Genomic DNA, 22,067 nt, shown 5'->3' with positions numbered 1-22,067 from the left:
ATAAATAGCTCTGGCTGGAGCAAAATAGCTTTGCCTCAGCTTCTCCAGAGCTGAACCAATAAACTATCACGATTAAATTTTCACAGTTCAAAAGCAAGTCCATTTAAACAAAAGAGGCCCTTACTTCTGCAACAAATCTAATAAAAAAACAATATTTATGCTACATATGTGCAATTACGGTTTATGGAGGACATCCACATTTTTCAACAAAAAGACTTGCCTGTTGAATGAAGTTGCTAAAAAGCAAACTTTTATTCTCTTACAATGGTAAGAGTTCTCAAATGAGCATTTTTATACTTTGAAGATTACTACTAGATAGTTTCTGCTCTAAATAGATTCTACACAAAGAATTAAAAATAAAACCAATGAATACATTAGAGGCTTTGGAGTTTTACATACCTCCATTAGATAAGAAGAGGGGTCACAAGATTATCATTTTTATGGCTCAATTGCCCAGCACAGAGCAGGTAAACACTGCCTCAATCCTGGCTGAGTGACTGGAAGCAGTGGGACAAGTGGTGGGACAGAAAACAGCAGAGGCTTTAGCATCACACAGACTAGGGATTCAATGAAGTTGTGGCACTTATATGTGGCCCTGGGTAAGTACTTAACTTCTAGCCTCAATTTCATAAATGGGGATAATCCCTACCTCATAAACTTGCTCTGAATAGTACATGAAATAATGAATATAATGAACCTAGTAGAGTTCCTGGCATACAGAAGACATTCATAAAAATATTAGTTTCCCACCCACATACTCTTCCCTTAGCCTAAAAAAGTTTTCAGGTTAAAGTGACTAACGTTAGCTAGCATTACATTAACATTACACAGGCTAATACCCAGCAGCTATAATCCTATTCTTGTCCTGTCCCTGTTTATTCTACTCAACACTACCTAGATAAAGGGAAAAAACAATGCTCTGGAAGTTACAAAGCGAGTTACCTCTTGACATCTAAGGTGGAGCCATTCAATTCATAAATATCACTAGAACATAAAATTTCCCCCATAAAATATTTACCCAATGATTAATAAAGAACAAAGTCCCAGTGAAAAGGAGAGCTGGGCTGCCTACTGGAGCCATTCAACAGCTGAACTACATATCCCTGCAGGTCACCCTCAAAGCAGGTTGATTTTCACTCATGCTAAGCGAAATGTATACACGCATGGGCCTTTGGAATCACCTAAAAGTAGCTGAAAATTTTAGTCATACCCTAAATGTCAAAAATTGGAAGAACCATGGCATAAAATAAATTCTTAGGTTCCAAAAAGATGACAGAACATCCTGAAAGTCAACAATTCCAAAATCCTTAGGTAAGAAAAGTACTTCAGAAGAGTATTTGTGAAGGAGGAAGCCCTACTCCCAGAAGTATAGTATCTGTTATATATAACAGGTTATCATCATTTTAACTCATTCCTTTTCACAAGTTTTCAACTATATCTATATAGAGAAGGTCTCTCTAAGAATATCTAATTCATTATGGAAGTCAGTATCAAAATGTTATTTGCTTTCTGACTACTTTTATAGAAAGATACTTATTCTGTGTAAAACAAGAAAAGACTGTACAACAGTGGACCTATGTGTTCCCAAATGCCCCGCATTAGTCCATTTAACAAACATCTGATGAGTGTATACTACATATCAAGCAATGGATGATAAGAATAGAGGTATCAATGGGCAAACTCCAAGGTGGATGCTAATCTACTAGACTACCCCAAATCAAGGACCAAGTTTCATTTCAGACACCTGATGGTAACTTTTTTAGGGGTGCACATTCAATCAGTTAAATTTGCTAATTAAATAAGTTTAACCATAAAATCATTCAATATTTTTATCAGTTCATTATAGCAAATGTTTAATATTATTAGTTATTATTATTTATAGTTTCAATTCAAGAAGAACAAAAGCAGGAAATACTACATAACATGCTTATCTGATACTATAATAACAGCATATAAAAATTTTTAAAGTTTTTATCTATATAAGAAAGTATACTTTTTAAATGCCTAACTTAAAACTTCACATAAGTCTTATTGTCTGAGCTATTACATATTCTAGTTATGTAGTTTAAAAGAGAAATTTTAGCCAAATCTGCAGGGTGATCAACAAAAGGTACAAAGCAGCTACAATATAGGATTATAACTATGATAACTAAATATATCAGAAATAAACAGAAAACTAACAAGTTATATTTTCAAGCTTTGCTATCTGGGATATTTGTGCAGTCCGTCTCAAACTCCATAAAATCTTATCTACCTATGTATTGGTATTAAAATGCTATGACATTATTATGTTTCCTCATCAAGTTTCTGTTATAGATACAAGTGACCTGTGTGCCCTAAAAAGTGGGTTTTAAAATTGGGTATGCGTCAGATTTATTAGGTTAGTTTTTTAAAATGTGTAGCTGTCTAAGCCTCAACTCCAGACCTACTGAATCTGAACCTACCTTAAAGGAAAGCTAATTTTATGGCGTGATCTAAAACAGAAACTCTCCAATAACTGCACAGTACTTTCTGTTTTAGACTCAATCTAAAATACCCTTTAAGACTTGATGGCTAGCATCAATTCTAGCCTATGATTCCACCATGGGGGCCAGTTAATAAATTCATGAGTTGCACTTTTATAGAATAGATGTCACTTCCTCAGGGAGATCTTCCTTGTCCCTCCCAGAGCTGGGTGGGCTAGGTGCCCCTGCTGGGTTAGGTGACATATGTTCTCATATACTCTGTTTGTCCTTTCATAACTCTCATCAGAGTTGTAATTACTTATTTAATACATCGATCTCCCTTGACTATAATTTCCTTAAGGGTAAAGACGGTGTCAGTCTTGTTTGTGAATTTAACCTTATGGCCTACACATAAACATTTCTTTACCTGAATAAATGAATGAGCAGGGACCAATAATGCTCAAGTAATATGGGACCAAACCACAAAGGATCATGATGAATTATGATGCAGACTAAGGAGTTTGGACTTTGTCTTATGCGCAACCAGAACACAAAGTGGAAGAACTTGAAGAAAGCTGCATCTTCAGAATATAATCTGGCACTGCTCTACAACACAATTAGAGTAGATCAAGACTGGGGATCACGAGAAGAGTTAGTAAATTATTGTAACCATCCAGGTGTGATATGGTAAGGGCTTGAGTTAGGGAGTGGTGGCAGTGGCACTGGAAAAGATGAAAGGAATGTCTGAAACATTATGAAGGGTGTAAGAGGAATCAAAAGTACCAGCACTAGAAATCTAGTTTAAAACAGAAAAGATAATTTACTGGTTCATCTAACAGCCAGGTCTACAAGCAGGTAAGGCTGAGACTCAAATGACTTTCAGTTCTATTTTCCCTCTTATAATCTCTAGTCTCAAGAAGGCTTTCTTGGCATGGCCAGAAAAAAGGCAGCTGGGAGTCATAAGATCATACTCTTACAGTTTACTATCTCTAAAGGAATAGACACAGTATCTCTAAAGGATCTATCAAATCTCTGGGAAGGACTCTATCCACACACACACACCCACCTGCGAACCAGGCTAGCCAGATCACACGCCCAGCCCCATGAAAGAGGAGGAAGGGACATGGTGACTGACAATCTCACCAGGTCCACCCAGAATCAGGGAGGGGAGTTCCCTAACAACAGTGATTTTGCAAAAACAAATAGTATATACCCTCTCTAAAACATAACTGACTTTTTTTGGCCGAAGCAGCTAAATGTATTCATTGTTTTTGCCTCCTTTGGATATTGGTAGACCTAAGTCTTCAGATTTATAGCTATTTAAGATAGCTACATAGCTACAAGGTTAGAATATTTGTGTGTATATATATATTTTTTTAAAGTACAATTTAGAGGTCTTAAGATAGAGGATCAGCAGCCCACATGCCTAGATTTAAGCCTATGTCCCACAATTTACCTCATATATGTTACTTCTCTGTCCCAACACTTCCTGTGAAAATGAGGATTAACACCTAACAGGAATGCTGAAGATTAAATGAATTCATGACAATATGCTTAGAGGAGAGCCTGCCACATAGTAAGTGCTCAGTGTTAGGAATTAACCTTCATCTATACATACATGTATCTAACATAAACAGTATTTATGTAGATAACACAAGCCCTGCATTGAAAGACTATGTTAAGAATAATTTTACATGAAACTTTTCTACCCAAATCTCAGTGCTCACTCTACTTAACCTATCAGCAGCACAAGACAATCACTCTTTCCCCTCTAATATATCTCCTTCACTTGGCTTCCAGGACTTCACAGTCCTGGTTTCCCTTCTCCTCAGTCTCCTTTACAGGGTCCATTTCTTCTCCCAGGCCTCTTAATATCTCTCTCTTACTATCTCTGCTAGTCTCTTAGCCAATTAACTTCCACAATTTTTTTATCTCCAGCTCAGCACTCTCTCTTTCTTAAATCTTTTTTTTTTACTTTATTACATTTTGAAGGGGAAAGTAATAAGGCTTATTTATTTTTTAACGGAGGTACAGAGGATTGAACCCAGGACTTCGTACATGCTAAGCATGCACCCTACCACTAAGCTATACCCTCCCCCTCAGCTCTTCCTCTTAACACTAGACTCATATCCCACTCCATACCTCACATCTCTATCTAGATGTCAGCAGACATCTCAAATTCAGTCTTGTCTGAAACTGAACTCTTGGCCTTCCCCCTAAACCCACAGGCTTCTATCTCAATTAATGGCTCCTCCATTCTTAATCAAAAATCTTAGAATTATTCTTGATGTCTCTCTTCCACTCCTACAATACATCCATCAGGAACTCCCGTGGACTCAATCTTCAAAACAGACCTAGAATTCAACCACTTTCATCGCCTCCAATGGTGCCATCTAGATCCAAGTCAACATCACTTCTTAATTACTGTAAAAGCTCCTAACAAGTGTCCCAGCTTCTACCCTTGCCCCCCTAGTTTATTCGCAACACAGCGACCAGAGTGATCCTTCAACATACAAATCAGATCATGTTACTCCTCTATTCAAAACCGTCTAAAGCCTCTCTATTTCACTTGGAATATGAAGCAAAGACCTCACATGGCCTGGAAAGCCCTACATGAGCAACCCCACCACTCTTACCATCCAGACCTCAACTCTCAACTCTCTTTGATCACTTTGTTCCAACCACACTGGCCTCTTTGCTGCTCCTCAAACACACCGACCAAGTCTGCCCTAATTCCTTGTTCTGGCTCTTTGCCTGAAACACTCTTCTCCATCATACACACGTACTCCCTCAAACTTCTCCAAGTCAACTCAAATGTCACACTGTCATTACACTAACCACTGCATTTTAAAAATCAATTCCTATCACCTCCCCCCCACCACATCATCCCCAATCCCCCTTACTTTATTCTTTCTTTTTTCCGCAGCACTTTTGCCTTTACATTTTATGTATTAAAAAAATTTCATAATCTGTTTTATGTTATTTGTTAATTGCTGGTGTCCTCCACATGAATAAGCCCAACAAGAGAAGGTATCTTTATGGCATTGATTGCTATATTAATGTTATATCCCTGACACATACACCCAATAAATACTTAGTAAATTAAGTATTTACTCAGTGAAACTTACTTCATGCTCATCCTCATCTGCTCTGAAACACTGGTCCATACTTTAGACTCTGCTGTTTTAAACAGGCCTGTCATTATTCAGATTGGTGTTGGGGGCAGGGGCATCAGGACAGTTTGATGGGGGTGGAAATGGATATGAGGAACCATGAGATTGAAGAAACCATCATCTTAAAAATCTCAAACTTACAAAATGTTTGATTTATAAATCACCTATATGACTTGTGCTGTGTTACTAAATTACAAGCCAATTCTTATGATTATAATGCCCAAGGCCCAGGAAGTAGCTATTTTATTTTAAGAAATATTCTATAGTCTTTTAGAACTAGAAGTGGGCTGAGATATCAACTGTTTCTTTAACAAATGAGGAAATAAAATCTGTGACTTCAAGTACCTTTTCCATAGTGAAATAACTAGTTATAGAACTGGCATCTGATACAAGTAAACTCTCTTATAAACAGACAGTGGTTTCCCTCATCTGTAACAGTCTTCATCTGTCGTCTGGAGAAGGATCCTTGAAAGAATCACCAAGGTTTTTTCTTGGCTACAACAAAATGATTACTTTTGGGGGTTTATCAAACCGGAGTTTTAATCTTATCATTTGATTTTTTTTCAGATTTATTGAGGTATAATTTACACATATGAAAATTTCACATGTCTATTTCTATGAATTTTGACAAATATATACAGTCATGAATCTACTCCCACTATCAAGACAAAAAGCATTTCATCACCATAGTAATTCCCTCCCTCAACCCAAGCCTCTTGTATTCACTGATCTTTTTCCTGTCCTGATTTTTTTTTGCCTTTTCCAGGATAGCATATTGAAAAAAACGCACAATGTGTAGCCTTTTGAGTCTGGCTTATTTCACTTGGCATAAGGCATTTGAGAATTGTTATGCTGTTGCATATTATCAGCAGTTTATTTCTTTTTATTGCTGAAGTATGTATATACCACAGTTTGTTGATACCCAGATGATGGACATTTGAGTTGTTTCCAGGTTTTGGCAATTATGAATAAAATCCTATGAATATTCACATGCTTTTGTACAGACATAAATTTTCATTTCGCTTAAGTAGATAGCTAAGAGTGGAACAGCTAGTTTATGTGGTAAGTATACGTGTAACTTTATAAGAAACTGCCAAAGTTTTTCCACAGTTGCTGTACCATTTGCATTTCCACTAGCAACGTCTGAGTGTTCTACCCACTTGAGAGCCTCGCCAGTGTTGTCACTGGGTTGTTTTTTTTTTTTTTCCAGATCTTCTTCTAAGATGTGTAGTGGTATCTCGTGGTTTTAATTTGCATTTCCTTAATGAATAATGTTGAGCATGTTTTTCTATATCATATAAATCTTAAGAGATGTCCTAACAATAAAACGCAAACAATTACTTTCCTATGGAGTGAACTAGTGGGGAGAGAGGAACTAGAGTAAAACAGAGCACAAAATTTTTTAAATTTCTGTTACATGTACATGAGGCTACTGGGAGGACCTATCAGATGATATAGATGAGAATGTTTTGAAATATGTAAATGACTATCATAAATCTAATTGCTACTAAGTGTTAGAAAGTTATATAGATAAAAAAAAAAACTGCACAGGGGCCTCTAGCTCCCTCGGATGGGAGATGAATAAAACGTCGTAGTCTGACCCACCCTACCAACAGTGCCTATCTCTATGATTTTGGAGTTGTCCTGAATTAAGCTAGTTTTTAGTGTTAGAGACAAAGTCTAGTTTTCAAGCACAAACGTCACTTTTCTCTTCATAGCCAACATAATCAATGAGTTTCAGCATTCCAACAATGACAAGGGGTGGATTTATTATTTTAGAATGAGAAGCTGGCCAGCCTCTGAACTGGTTCTTCCTCCTGTGACTGACAACTCACACCTAAACAAGTATTCAGACTTCCAAAACTAAAAAGAAAAAACTTCTCCCCTCGTCCTTTAAGAGCTTCTATCCATAAGTGATAAATGAATTAAATTTTACTGAACTAATAAGTATTCCTGGTGGAGGAATTTAAAAAGCCCACAAAACAAAAGCAAAACCACCTGCCCAAGAGTCCTCAGAATATCTGAACAGACAGGGTAACAATGATTGATTAAAAACAACCTAGGGTGGGTCCAGATGAAAGTAAATCCTAGGACTGTGCTACGTATCCACATTCCAAAGTGATAAACCAACAGGCAAAAATACCAATACTTTGGAGTGCTGTCTTAGTCAAGAGTATTATTTTATATCTAAAGGGAAAGCTTACCTTTCTTTCTTTCAATAGCTTCTTGTAGCCATTTGATCCAAGTGATAACAAAGTAATAAGGACATCTAAAGAAGGCGAAGCTGAAGCTCTTCCTGAAATCAAGATGATAAGGTACATTCAGAAGGGGGAAAGCTTTGTGAGCTAACATTTATTATAGTAGCCTATGTACAAATGGATTTTTATTTGTTAGTTACTTTTTCTGAAGGGCAACTGATTTATTTACCTGGATACATCTTGCTGATTTCCTGAATGAAGGAATCATTAAAGCCAGCAATTATAGCGCCACCTACTGGAACCATAAAATTTTTGTCCAAGCTCTGAACGAAAGCATCTATTCTACCAACCCGAGCCCCCTAGAATGGAATAACACGGAGTATCACATATTAATTTCTAGAAGAAGAGACAAGTGCCATTAATAAATACCACTAAAACAACACACAGAAATCAAAAGCAGACCAAAGATTTTTATTTTCTTTGTAACAATGCCAATAAAATTTTAAGCATTAAACTGTGTTTTTAAATGCTGCTTCTTATGTGTGGAAGAGCACTTTATATTTATAGTTTACAAGCTGTTTTCATACATAAATCACTTAATCTTTACAACAAGCCTGTAAGGAAGGGAGGGTTTCAGTATCAGTTCAGTTGGGGAACTACACTGAAACAGAACTTTCCATCTTAAAATTGGGTAAGAGAGAGAGGATTCCTGCCATGCTTTTCATCTGTGATCTTCTATCTGACAATAAATGTCAACAGTGGGTCTTACAACTATGAAGTAACTTTAAGCACCCTCTGTGAGGTCAAGAGTGGCCCCATAATCTAATGGACTACAGCCACCCACGCCGCCCATCAATAAGTTATACATTTAAGCGTCTCTCGCTGATGCCTGGATAACCTACTACCTGCATGACCACTTTAAGCAACAAGCTCTGCTCCCACCACCACTCGGACAACAAAAGGAGAAAAGAAAAATTTTATTTTTCACATCAACTAATGGAATTTTTGGTGCACTCTTGGCAATGTTTCTACATAACTTATGCTTCCTAATGTTATCATCTTGGATGATTTCATTTCACTGAAAATGAACTTCAAGTGAAAATCCAATATTCTGGTGAAAAATGGAGTACTTACTAGAAACGTAAAATTAAGTTCTAGTCCCATGAAACACAGTCTATGACCTTCTGCCTAATGTGCTTCAATTTCCTCCTCTTAAAAATTGAGATACTATCTAAATTTCAATGCAGATCGTTTTTTTTCTTTATCTGTAGCCACAGATTTTCAATCTGTGTTCACAATCTACATTCCTATTAATATTGTAACCACATTTGACCTTCATCTTTATACTTTAAATCCACATCCATATCTCAGGGAGAATAGAAGGAGCAGATAGGTGGCCTAATCTAAGAGACCAAATCCGGGCAATACGTGGAAGCAGCAAAAGCCGGAAAGGGGCGCAAGCTACTCTGGAGGCTATCGCATGACTGTTTAAATCTTAACCTTCCCCTGTGATTCTCCTTTCTAATTTCCTCATAAACTATGCTCAGAGAAAATCTCATCTTATCACAGGAAAACAGAGAGAAGCATACGAAACTAATTGAATAAATAACCGAAAACCATGCAAAGTAGTAGCAGGTAAAAATAAAGTAGAACAGTTAGAGCTGCCTTTTTATTAATATTTCAGTACTGCCCAAGGCTTCCTGAGAGAAATCTGAAGCTAGACTGGGAGCAGAAGTACTAAGAGTGCACCAGACTTTGCTAGAACCCCTTCATCACTAAAAGACAGAAAGCATTCAAAGGGTAGCAAACTCTGGGGCAAGAAAACAAGCAGGCTGGACCCAATCTCAGGAACGGTGTAGCCCTCAATCCCCCACTGAAGTCTGAGGCTATCAATGAGGAGAGAAGAAAACACTAGAAGGCTGGAAGGGCTTAAGCAGAATAGGAAACACAGGAGCACGAAGCCATTTATCAGTTCATTCATTTACTCATTTACTCAAGGAACAAATATGTGGGCACCTATCATCTGCCAAACATTGTTCTAGGTTCTGGGCCTAGCAGCAATGAATAAAACAGATCATTGTCCTTATAATAATCACAGCCAGAATTTACCGAGAACTTACTATGCATCAGGCACTGTTCTAAGCACTTTACACTCTTAACTCATTTAAGCCTCGCAATGACTGTCCAGGCAGATGCCATGATAATAGCTATTTTACAGATGAAATAATTAGGTCACGATAAAATTAAAGTGACCTGCCCAAGGTCAGAAATGTAGTTAACAGCACAGCTAGGATTCAAATCCAGGCTGTTAAAGCATTTTGCTGACAGTCACCCAGGCAAAAACCTAGGTAATCTGGATGAAGAGTCCATGTTTAAAAAATAAAATATTCTGACAGCATTTCCACCCTTCCAACAACTCAGGCCAAAAGTCTTAGAATCCCTGAATTCTCATTCTCTCATTCCTCACATCTGATTCATCAGCATACTCTGTAAGAGAGACTCTCAAAATACATCTGAATCCAATCATTTCTTTAACACCTTAACAGCTACCACCCTGGCCCAAGTCACCAACGCATTTCACATGAGCTGCTACAACAGCCTTCCTATAGTCCATTTCCCCCAGAGCAGCCAGAAGGATGGTTTTTAAAATACAAGTCACATGTCACTCTCCTGCTCAAAACCCTCCAATGGCTGACAATCATACCAAGAATTAAGTCTCAAATCCTTAACACATCTCAAATCTCTTTACTACCTCTGCTGCCTTCATGTGTCCTGGCCCAGCCATACTGGCCTCCTTGCTATTCCTCACACATTCTAAACACTCTCTGGCCCCAGTGCCTTGGCACTTGCTGTTACCTTCTGTCTGGAATCTCTAATCACCTGGCTCACTTCTTTACCTCACTCAGGGCTCTAATCAAATGTTTCTTCTCAGAGAGGACTTCCTAGATCACTCCATCTGACCCCGCCCCCTGTAAACGCTAGAGCATTTATCAAGACCATCATCCTTATTGTTTACATCTACTTCTGCTCCATAAGGATAAAGATTTTGTTGTATTTACTACTGTATCCCCAGTGTCTACCCTGATGCCTGGTTCATCAGTGGGAACCCTAAAAATATTTGTGGAATAAACTAACAATCAGGTCTGTGAATATGTGGCATAACACCTACTTAATAAGCAAAGTTGCTGCTTCCCACACTTTGGGAACTTTACAATCCATTCTAACTCTAAAATAATTAATTCAAGGTATTTTTGTGACTCACTACAACTCTGTCTCTTAATGTGTCCTAATATCCATATTCTATGAGTCTCCTAAATTAGTCAGTTTAGTATATATCAGAAGTACAGATTTTACAAAGCTTATTTCCTGGGGACTATGTATGCATACCAGAATGTTCTATATGCTCAGCTCAAGTTACAGCTCTTTCTTCACTGACTGCTTGATTATTGCAATAGTATCTTCTCAAGAAAGCATTTGCAGTTTTAGGACTTTGTATTTTAGAGGAAAATAAGAGACTCTGGAGTCACAGTGAACTAGATGGGCCACTTTGCCGCTTGGGACTTTGGGTAAGTCACTTAATACTTCTGGGTTTGTTTCTTCATTTGTAGAATGGAAACAATAAAAAATACACCTTAAGCTGTTAGGATTAAGTCAGTTAATTTTAAAAGTCTAGCAGGATGGTTCACACATGGTGCGTATTCAGTAAATGATATGTATTACTAATAAGAACTACTGAGATGAATTAAAGCTAATTTTAATTTTTTAGAATGTCGTGAAACAGCAACTAGCACTGAATAAGACCCAAGTACTTATTTGGTTTACAGCAACAGGGATACCACCTCTTTTTGTGAGGGCCCATCATTATGTACTGCTTTTTTTCTTTTAAAGAAATGCCAGTTTTAGAAGGTAATACAGTATATGCAACAATGCAATAGCTACCTTATAAAAATTCATTCACTCAGTGTTATTTTCTAGTTAAAATTTTAGTAAAACCACCTCACAAATGAAGAGGTGAGTAGGGTATTCGTGATGCACAGTTCCACGGGCACCTTTCATACTGTATCCTGGAGTTAATTTTCACTTAGGCTTCATCTCTTCAATTACGCCACCAAAATTTCTAGTATTCAAAAATACCTCATGAGCACTAAAACAATGGGCACTATAGGTTAAATACAAAACACTGACTAAATGTTAAGGAACCATTAAACTGATCATTATGAAGACTTTACAGGCATGTGGAGAGTACAGAAATACAACTTAGTTTATATTTAAGTTTAAAAATTAAATGTTTTTCACTACATTTGAAAAAGTTAATACTAAATGTACACAATGCCTATAACCTTATAAAAAGAAATATATACATGTATTTTAAAGAGAAAAAAGAAGATACTTAAATTATTAAGTGTATTCGTTAGGGTAAGAGGCTTGTGAGTGATTTTCTGCTCTTTCCTCACTTTTCTAAACTTTTAGTAATACTGATATATTTGACTTTTAAAAGAATTAAGGCTGCTGAAAATTAAAGAAGAGGAGAAAGGAAAAGAGGAAAAAGGGGAGGAGAAATAAAAATCAATCACTGAAATAAAATGTTTTTCAAGATTTCCAGCATAGAGAGTTGTACAGCCTTCCTCTGCTACCATTCAAATCAGATACAATCTAGTCTATAATTATGATTAAGCCTTAAAAGTTAAGGAATAATGGAAAAGGATATCAAAGAAACAGTAAATAGTCTTACTCCAAAGATTTTAAGAAACCCAGGTGTACAACCACTCCACTTCAGGACTTCTTTTGTTATGTAAACTAATCTATCTCCTTATTGATTAAGCCAATTTGGGTTGGGTTTCTGTTACCTGCAGTCAATTACATTCTAACTAGTAGAATCTTTGGGGAAATAAGTCAGGCAAATCAGCTAACACTATCATATAAACATTTATATTAGAGATAATACTAGTACACTCAAAGCAACAACAACAAAATGATGAGATAGGATCTACAGGGCTAAGGAGTATTCACCACCACGTGGGAGAAGGCCACCAACAATCTGTGAATGACTCGTGCCCACCTAACAGAAATCACGTGTGTCAAAACTAAATATGTGACTACATCAGTATGCACACAGATCATAAAACACATATCATATCTAGATAGTATCTATCCACATCCTAATATAGTATGTTACTGATTGTAAGTAAATATAATACTTCATTTATTCATTCAATATTTTTAGTAACCAGTTATTGAGTATCCATTATGTACCAGGTACTGTCCTAAATATTGATGTAACAGTGAACAAAACAAAGTCCTTTGCCTAACAGAAACTTAACTCTAATCACTGCCAATAACTAGACAATAAACAAATATAAACACCATACCAAATGGTGGTAAGTGCTATGGAGAAAAAGAGCAAGAGGCCATCAATTTCAAGAAGCACCATTATTTTACACACCATTAGGTAAGAACAAACATTGCCAATTAACATTATAAGACACCACTAATTACAAGACACCACTAATTATAAGACATCACAATTTTAGAGATGCTATAATGTGGAAAAATGTGTACCTTAAAATTGATGAGTATGGCAAAACAGGGAAAACAGGACAGAAAATGCTGGCAAGGAAGAAGCAAATGTTATTTTAGATAAGGTGTCTGAGAAAGTCTCGACCTAAAGAAAGTGAGGTCAGAAGCCACACAACTCTACAGAAGAGCAACCCAGCAAGAGGGATGAGCAAGAGTGTGGTACATGCAGGCAGCACAAGAGGAAGACAGGAGGCACACGTGCCAGGAGGGACAGTGAGAGGGAAAGCAGCAGGAAACGAAATCAGAGAAGCTGCAGCCACCTGAGCACACAAAGCCTTGCGCGCCATGGCTGCGACTCATTCTGAGTGGGATGGGAAGCCCAGACATATTTTCAAAATAAGAGTCTAAATTGATGACTAGTATCTAGGTGATGCTTACAAAAATAAAATAAAAATAAAATCATAAAGTTTTTTAAAAATATGCTAACTCCATAGTTATACACTAGAATATCTATATATGAAGTCATTTCCAGTCTAGGATATAAAGTGATTCTTTAAATACTAAATATAGAACAAATAGTACAGTTTAAAAAAAAAAGTACCATAATCCACTGTATTAGAAAAAATGAGAATACTGGGAATGAAACATTCTCAGAAAATTAAAAAATAAGCTACTGAAGTATATGTTGGTTCTGACCAAAGCTATAGTCCAATTGCCACCACTAGCAAAGTATAATGACTTTTACAGAATGACTATTATATGTGTATTTCTAATGTTCCATGAGGTAGAGAGTGCTAGATTAACTGTACGTATTGTATTAGGCTGTAAGTAAAACAAATAATCCCACAATACGTTAGAATCCATTTTCTCGACATATCTTTTTAAACTCTCTCACCTGTTGAATGAGATGCATACACTTTGAAGACTGTACTCCATAAGCATTGTTGACTACATGTGGAATGTCATAATTAGCACAAATCACAGCCAGTTCCTCTAATCTATAAACATAAATATTCAATAGAAAGACATTCATACTGTGCTTTAATAAATTACAACATGAAAAGTTTTTTTAATTGAATAGTTCTCCTTTAAGTACACTAGGAAAAAAAATGACAAACTGAAATTTCTACAGCAGTATTTTAGCATGTAATTTGGTACCTTGGAAATACATAGCAGGCACTTAAGGATAAACCCAGAAGTTTTTAAATTAATGTTACCAATAAATAAGAAAATATGTTGTTTAAAAAATCTATATAGATAGTAGTTTTTTTTTTAAACAAAGGTACTGGGGATTGAACCTAGGACCTCGCGCATGCTAAGCATGTGCTCTACCACTGAGCTATACCCATCCACCTATAGCAGGCTTTTAAATCACCTTAAAAAATTCCTATATAAAAAGCAAGAAGCAGATTATTTATAAAGACCTCTTACAAGGTGATATGCTCATTTTTAAATGGTTTTAGTTGCGTACTATACTAAAGCTAGTATCTGTAAAATAATTAGCATATTTGAAATCTTAAGAAATCTTACATTAAGCATCTCATAAAGTAAAAAATACATTTCAAATAGACTTTAATGTATTAAAAAATACAGAACATTAAAATATTTCAGTACCAAAATAACATTTTCCAACAACTTGGAAACTAAAGAATCTTTTAAATAGCTGCTGGTTTTAAATTTACTCTTTTTCATTTGACACTCCTCATATTAAGACAACCTAAGAGTGTAACTTTATGCAAAGTAAGGTAATATGTTTCAATTGGAGTGTAATAAATGATGCTCCTTTGCAAAACCCAATCCTACTTGTGACTGAGGTCATCTCTAAACAGAAAAATCTTCATGCTATGAAGCTAAAACCAAATCCTAAGGTTTTGATAAAATTAATTTTTTTAAATGCTCCCTCTACAATATAAAAATTTTAGAAGTAAAGCATTTTTATGAATTAAAAGTTCTTTCCCACAAAAATGTATTTCAAATATATATTATATAGTTTTATTATCTACTTACACATAATTCATTTTTTTCATAGTACATGTGCATTAATATATTTTTAAACTACAAATAGGAATAACATTATTCTGCTTATCTGTCAGAAGTTTTCAGTTTACTTCCTTGAAGTTTTATGAATTAAAAACTCATTTTAGTATTCATTTTCATAAAACTCACAAATCAAGACAGAAAACTTCTCTGTTACTTAATCAGATATTGCTTTTAACAAAATAAGACCTTCTGGGATACACACAAGTATTTTCTTCATAAAAGGCATTTTCACACGCTGGTGTTCTAATGAAAGCATTCCTTAATAACAAACTTCCTTGAGAGTAAGGCATCATAATAAAAAAGTACTATTTTTTTTTAAATCACCTATGAGTAGTTTTAAATATTCTGAATTGATCAATTTGTTAATGTTTACAATGTGTATGAAGGTTTTTGATATAAGGTAAGGAGAAGTAGAAAAAATATTTTATATGTTAATCAAATTGTATTCTAACTTAGAAGCCAATTTAAGGTGTTTATCAATTTGAAGAAATGGTACCTTTTTTTCTTTAACATTTTCTCTAACTGATTTTGCCCCACAATATTCTGTCCAATTAATTAACTAATAAAGACAATACATACATATATACATACCCATTCAGTCTAATAAAATTAAGTCTACAAAGGAATTAAACTTCTTATAAAGAAATCAAAATATATTTTTAAATTTAATAAAATCAGAAATTCAAACATATTACTAATAATTGAGCATCATTACTTTCCTAAAGTTCACTCTAATCAGACACATTCATTATATGACACCACTAAGTAGTAGTAGATGAGAATTCTGACTGAAAAATTTTTTTTTATTTTTTTCAAAAGAGATAATATATGTAAAACATACTTAACACTGTACCAGGCATACTGTAAACATTCCCCAAAAGTTAGTCAAAATGGAACAAAAACAAAAATACCTTCAAGGATTAATAATCTAACTAATACAAATATCCACATATGGTTTTTGGAAATGTGATCTATTCCCATGACATTAAAATTCTTCTAGACAGCAAAATCACCAATGAAGGAAGAATAAAGGTATTTATTTACTATTTCAATATAAATTAAAAACTTGATTGGTAAGTACTGAATAAACAACTAAAGCATATGCAACATAATCTGAAAATAGAATTCAGACTTATGGATGGAGCAAGGTAAATTTTCAAGACCATGGTTTTAAAACTGTCTCTTAATATTTACCTATATAAAAGCTAACATGCATTCATTACTACCAAATTGTAACCCCATGAATTAAAACTAAAGTATAACTTGATGCTACAAAAGTAGTCCAAATTCAATATAGTTTTATAAATTATTAACATTTTTGTTCAGAATGTTAAAATGAAACAGCTGCAGTCAAAACTAGAAAAATATATTACTATACCTAAGCCTATTATATTTTTAAAATAAAAATCTGTGGCCATCCTTTAGAACAGCAAACATTTCCTTTTTTTCTTTTGGCTTTTATTTTCTTATTTGCATTTTTTCTCAAAATGTGTATTCCTAAGTGTATATCTGGGTTACTCTTCCAATTGAAGAAAATTCTAAGGGCAATAAATAATCCTAAAATTTTCTATTTAAAATCTGTTAATACTAATAGTTCCTGTGTATGAAAACTGCAGGATCAAAGAAGTGAAGACAGCAATAAAACAAGTACATAAAGCCAACATTTAGCTCAGAAACTTCTATTAAATAATGAGGGAAAAGATGCTAGGTGTCCAGAAACAGAAAAAAGAGCACGAAAACAGAGATGCTCTGCATTTACTCAGATGATAAAGGGATTTACACTTGGTACCAGATGTTCTTCCTTCTTCTACATCAACTTTTTATTTTCCCAAGCCATTATGCTCTTTCCCCAACAGTCCGTTCACATAGCATTTACTGCCAAATGATACTTAGGCATCTTTGAGAATCAGCATAAGTGTATGCTATTTAAAAGACGGATAAACACTCAGGACAATATTCACAAATCATTTACCTATCAGGCACCCTTGGAGCAAAACAGGACGTAGTAGAGTGAACACAGAGAATGTAATCAGGCCCAAGTTCCTGGACTTTAGCCTCCACAGCTTTCAGGTCTGTGCGCAGCTCGTCACCTTCTAAAACGTTCTCTATCACCACAGGCTCAAAACCTAACCAGGCCAAACAGAAAGCAAAATGTTAGTACAAAGTAAAATAAGGGGAGATCCTGGAACTCTAGGAGGCAGTGCTAGTCTACACAAGAACTCTTAAATATTTATTTTGGTCAATGAACCCTCCTCTAATAGTAACGACCTGGCTTAATACTGGTATGACTCAAAGGCAGGTCAAAATACTGTGAAGGACACCTAGACCACAATTAGGACCACAAAGCTATTTAACACTTCGATGCGACAAGAAAGACTAATTTTGGGAAGTAGGGAAAACAAATGTTAAATAGATGCCAATAAAAATAACAACACAGTCACTGATGACAAAAAGGATCACATAGTCCAGTTCAACTTTAGTCCATAGAAAAGTAAATTTAATCATTCTCTGGCAACAGTTGTTTTATTTTAAAGTTTGTTTTATTTCAGAGATGGACACAAATAATAATGATAATTCAAATCACAATTGAAAAAGATCACAATCATCAACTGAATGTTTTACCTCTAAAGAAAAACATAATGAATTTTAGCAGACCCATCTCCTAGCTTACAGGAGCCTTCTATAATTTAAATATAAAAACTGTTTTGCACATAAAGTTATTACATAGTCACGTCTTCAGTCTTCCCAAATACCAGATCTAGCGGCAGGCTAGATTTGTGGATTTAAGAGCTATAAGGGATTTAGAAACCATTTAGTTCAACTCACTCATTTCAAAGATAAGGCAGCCATAGTTTAGGAAGATTAAGTGTCTTCCCCAAGGTCACACAGCAAGTTAAAGCAAAGTTAAGAGCAAGTAGTTTTCTCTTCTGTTTTAGAATCCACATCAAGTTGTCTGCATTCTGTTTACAGAAATAGAAAACTTCGGCCACCATAAAATCATCAGTTCAAATATGCTGGGCTGCAGAAGACTAGCTTTCATATCTACATAGCTATTAAAACAAACAATAATACAGTATTCCAATTCTGAGTGTAAATTGAAAAGAATTCAAAGCAGGGACTCAAATAGGTAATTTGTACACCCATGTTCATAGCAGAATTGTTCACAATAGCCCAAAGGTGAAAGCAACCCAAGTGCCCACCAGTGAATAAATGAATGAATAAACAAAATGTGGGATATAGATACAACAGGAGTCTTAAAAAAGGAAAGAAATTCTGATACATGCTATTACATGGATGAACCTTAAAGACATTCTGCTCAGTCAAATAAGCCAGTCACAAAAAGGCAAATATTCTATAATTCCACCTACATGAAGGATCTACAGTAGCCGGATTCATAGAAATGGAAGGTAGAATGGTGACTGCTAGGGACAGGGGTAGTGAGGAGGGGAGAGCTATTGTTTAACTGAGTTTCAGTTTACGAGGACAAAAAAGTTCTGGAGGGAGATGGTCGTGATGGTTCACAACAAGACGAATGTACTTAAGGAACTATATATTTTAAACTGGTTAAAATGGTAAGTTTTGTTATGTAAATTTCACAATAAAAAGAGAGAATAGGAACAGGTTTAGTTTCTTTTTCATTTATCTATCTCTACATAAAAAGTTTGACTTTTCCAACTGTGATACTGAAGACATTATACATGCTACTTCTCTTCCTTTACCTGCAGTGATCATGGATTTAAAGCAGGACTTCTGGTCTATTCGTGGCCATATAATATACTTTGCCTTTGGTCTTTTGTGTCGTAATGTTAAGAAACACAGGGTCAGGCTCATGCCAGTTGCCATAGGAACCACAAAGCAGTTGGTCACTGTATGGACACCTACAAATATGAAGAAAAACAGAAATTAGTTATTCCATTGAAAAACCAGCATCCTTCGTAAAGAAATGATATACTTCTACCAAATAATGAGAGTTGCAGACTTAGTGCTTCTTCATCTGTACTGTGCTCAGAAAGCTCACCCGTATATTCATTCTCCAGGTTTATGGCCCTGATTTTCTGTCTTATTCTAAAAGTTTTATATATATATACATATATATATCTTTTCAAAAGCCATTTATATCCCTTTGGGAAAGAGGCATTAATAATAGAAATTAGGCAAAGATTGTGTGGCTGGTCAGCCAAAAGTATTATGATTAACCCAGTACATACCAGCCAACTTTATGATGTCCAGGACCAAAGAATTGGTAATTTTGTTCAAAAGGCTAGAACCTGCAGCTTTTGGTTGCACAGCAGAAATATCGCCCGATCGTCCAATTCCATGAATGAACCTAGGCAAAAGATGGCCAACAACTGGACAAAAATTTTCAGTATTCTAAGTACTGCACTATATAAGTATATAAATACAAAAACCAAATAAATAAGAGGCAATACTTGACTACTAGTAATATGATAATATCCTAGCTAAATTGAAACAAATTCATCGACTATGATGTAGTAGCTAGCTCCAAAGGTGGCCATCATCAATTCCTTTTCTCCCTATGCCTATATGCCACTGCCACACCAAGAGATGTTGTGAAATTCCTCTCCTCTTGAACCTAGGCTGGCCTTAGTGACTTGCTTGGCCAGGAAGAATCTAACCTAAGTGACGGTCTGGAACTCGTAAGCTAGGTCATAAGAAGCCTTAAAGTATCTACTTGGCCTCTTGAAGGGTTTGCTCAGGGTGGGGGTGGGTGGGGTGCGGTGGGTTGTGTTCCTCTCTTCAAATCCAGTTGCCATCCTGGTGGAATCCCAAGCCACTTGGAGAGGTCACCTGAGCTCCCAGCCATCTAAGTGACTCAACTTGGATAAAGTGCCCAGCTGAACCTTCAGATAACTAAACTCTCAGCTGACACCTGACTGCACATGAGAATGAAGCAATAATCACCCGCTGAGTCCAGGTAACCCACAGAACTATGAGAGAGAACAATGAAGACTGTTTTAAGCCACTAAGTTTTGAGGTGGTTTGTTATGCAGCTATAGAAAACCAGAATGTATGCAACATTATATTCTTTCTTTTCACTTCCCCAACCAGAGCAGTGAGCTAAGTCCCAACAAGATGAGGTCATGTTTCAAACACTTCCTTAATTTTAAGAGAACTACATGCTCCTTGAAAATTATGTACAAATCCACTCATTTTAAGTTTGATCATGTTATACACTACTTAAAGATACCTCTACATACACTTCAAAATCAAAAGCTTATCTCTTTATAGTTGAATAGATCAGAAATTCTGCACACTGGAATTACCACAGAACACTAGTGTCATACTCCATTACCACTGAAACATCATGTACAAAGCATTTTTTACATGTATTATCAACCATGTTATCAGCTCATTTTTAACCATGAAATTTTTATCCAAGTCATACACTCATTTTAGTTTTGACTGCAATGGTTTTGGTTGAAATAAAATTCTACTATACCGAGGAAAATTTCATCATGTTTAAAATCATGGAATACAGGAGTTTTAAAAAGTTCACCTGTATTTCACAGAAAGTTTGAAGAACAGAGAAATGATTATATTAGGAACTACTACTAATTAAGTGGTTCTCAGAATTGATGAAAAGCTTTCTGAAATAATGCAAAAGAAAAAAGCGACTTCATAATTTAAAATTAAATATACTTTTCCTACATCTATTATAACAAAGCAAGATACTTATTTTTTTAAACATTTTTTATTGATTTATAATCATTTTACAACGCTGTGTCAAATTCCAGTGTAGAGCACAACTTTTCAGTTATACATGAACATATATATATATATTCATTGCCACATTTTTTCCTCTGTGGGCTGCCATAAGATCTTGTGTATATTTCCCTGTGCCATACAGTATAATCTTGTTTATCTATTCTACAATTTTGAAATCCCGTCTGTCCCTTCCCAGCAAGACACTTATAAAATGCGATTCAGTTCAGATGCAGATGAACAATGTTGTAAAGGTCTATCCACATATCATTCTCTAAAAAAACTTACAGTATTAGGAAAGAAACATGGAAAACTATAAACAACCTTAAAAATCCTTTAAACTCATACAACCAAATAGGTTTACTAGGTTAAACATTCTTAACAGAATACATAGCCAGTATAAACATTCTTAACAGAACACAATAGCCAGTATTGTAAACCACTCAGAACCTGACAGGGTAACCACCACATACTAGAACTTTTACCCTATCATCTTGAAAAGCACCTGGTCAGACTGTTTCCATCTTCCTATTGCATCTAGCTTACATGCCCATCTGAATAAGAAGTAGGTTACAATACAAATGGGCTTTTTATAATTTAACATGATTAATACTGCTACCATTGTTTCTACCATTAAAAAAAAGGAACATGAAAATGTTTTCTACCTAAAAAACATACCTGTAATGTCGCCGAGCAACTAGTGCAGATGCTACTCTCCCTTCCCTTTCTCCCACACCACAATTGCCCAGGAAATTGTTGCTATCCATGATTGCAAGTTCATGCAGAAAGAGTTCAAGTGTACTTTCATCCCAACCATCTTCTGGACACTTGCCCTTGAAAAAAATTTTTAAAAAAAAGTACAGACATTTATATTTAAGAAAACCATCATTCCTAGAATCCCACTTCAACAAATTTTTAAATTCTTTAATGTGTATTTTGCCATGCCCCTTGTTTTCTAAAATTCAGACATA

At 35.4% G+C, this 22,067-nt stretch overlaps 1 protein-coding gene across 3 annotated transcripts in view; it reads right to left on the bottom strand.

Annotated features, from left to right (window-relative positions):
• SEPSECS (Sep (O-phosphoserine) tRNA:Sec (selenocysteine) tRNA synthase) overlaps positions 1–22,067 on the bottom strand; it is a 35,113-nt gene that overhangs the window by 12,134 nt on the left and 912 nt on the right. For all 3 annotated transcript variants that reach the window (XM_072945602.1, XM_006207010.4, XM_072945603.1), the window contains exons 2-8: positions 21,775–21,929; positions 19,581–19,699; positions 19,092–19,250; positions 17,345–17,498; positions 14,228–14,330; positions 8,045–8,174; positions 7,822–7,913 (exon numbers count right to left, since the gene is read on the bottom strand). In XM_072945602.1, coding sequence (XP_072801703.1) covers positions 7,822–7,913; positions 8,045–8,174; positions 14,228–14,330; positions 17,345–17,498; positions 19,092–19,250; positions 19,581–19,699; positions 21,775–21,929 — 912 coding nt within the window. The remainder of the gene's footprint in view (positions 1–7,821; positions 7,914–8,044; positions 8,175–14,227; positions 14,331–17,344; positions 17,499–19,091; positions 19,251–19,580; positions 19,700–21,774; positions 21,930–22,067) is intronic.

This window comes from Vicugna pacos, chromosome 2 (genome assembly GCF_048564905.1).
Source record: "Vicugna pacos chromosome 2, VicPac4, whole genome shotgun sequence".
In the NCBI taxonomy this organism is placed as follows: Eukaryota; Metazoa; Chordata; class Mammalia; order Artiodactyla; family Camelidae; genus Vicugna; species Vicugna pacos.
The sequence above is the reverse complement of the archived record's forward strand: the minus strand, read 5'-3'. Positions and strand labels throughout refer to the sequence as shown.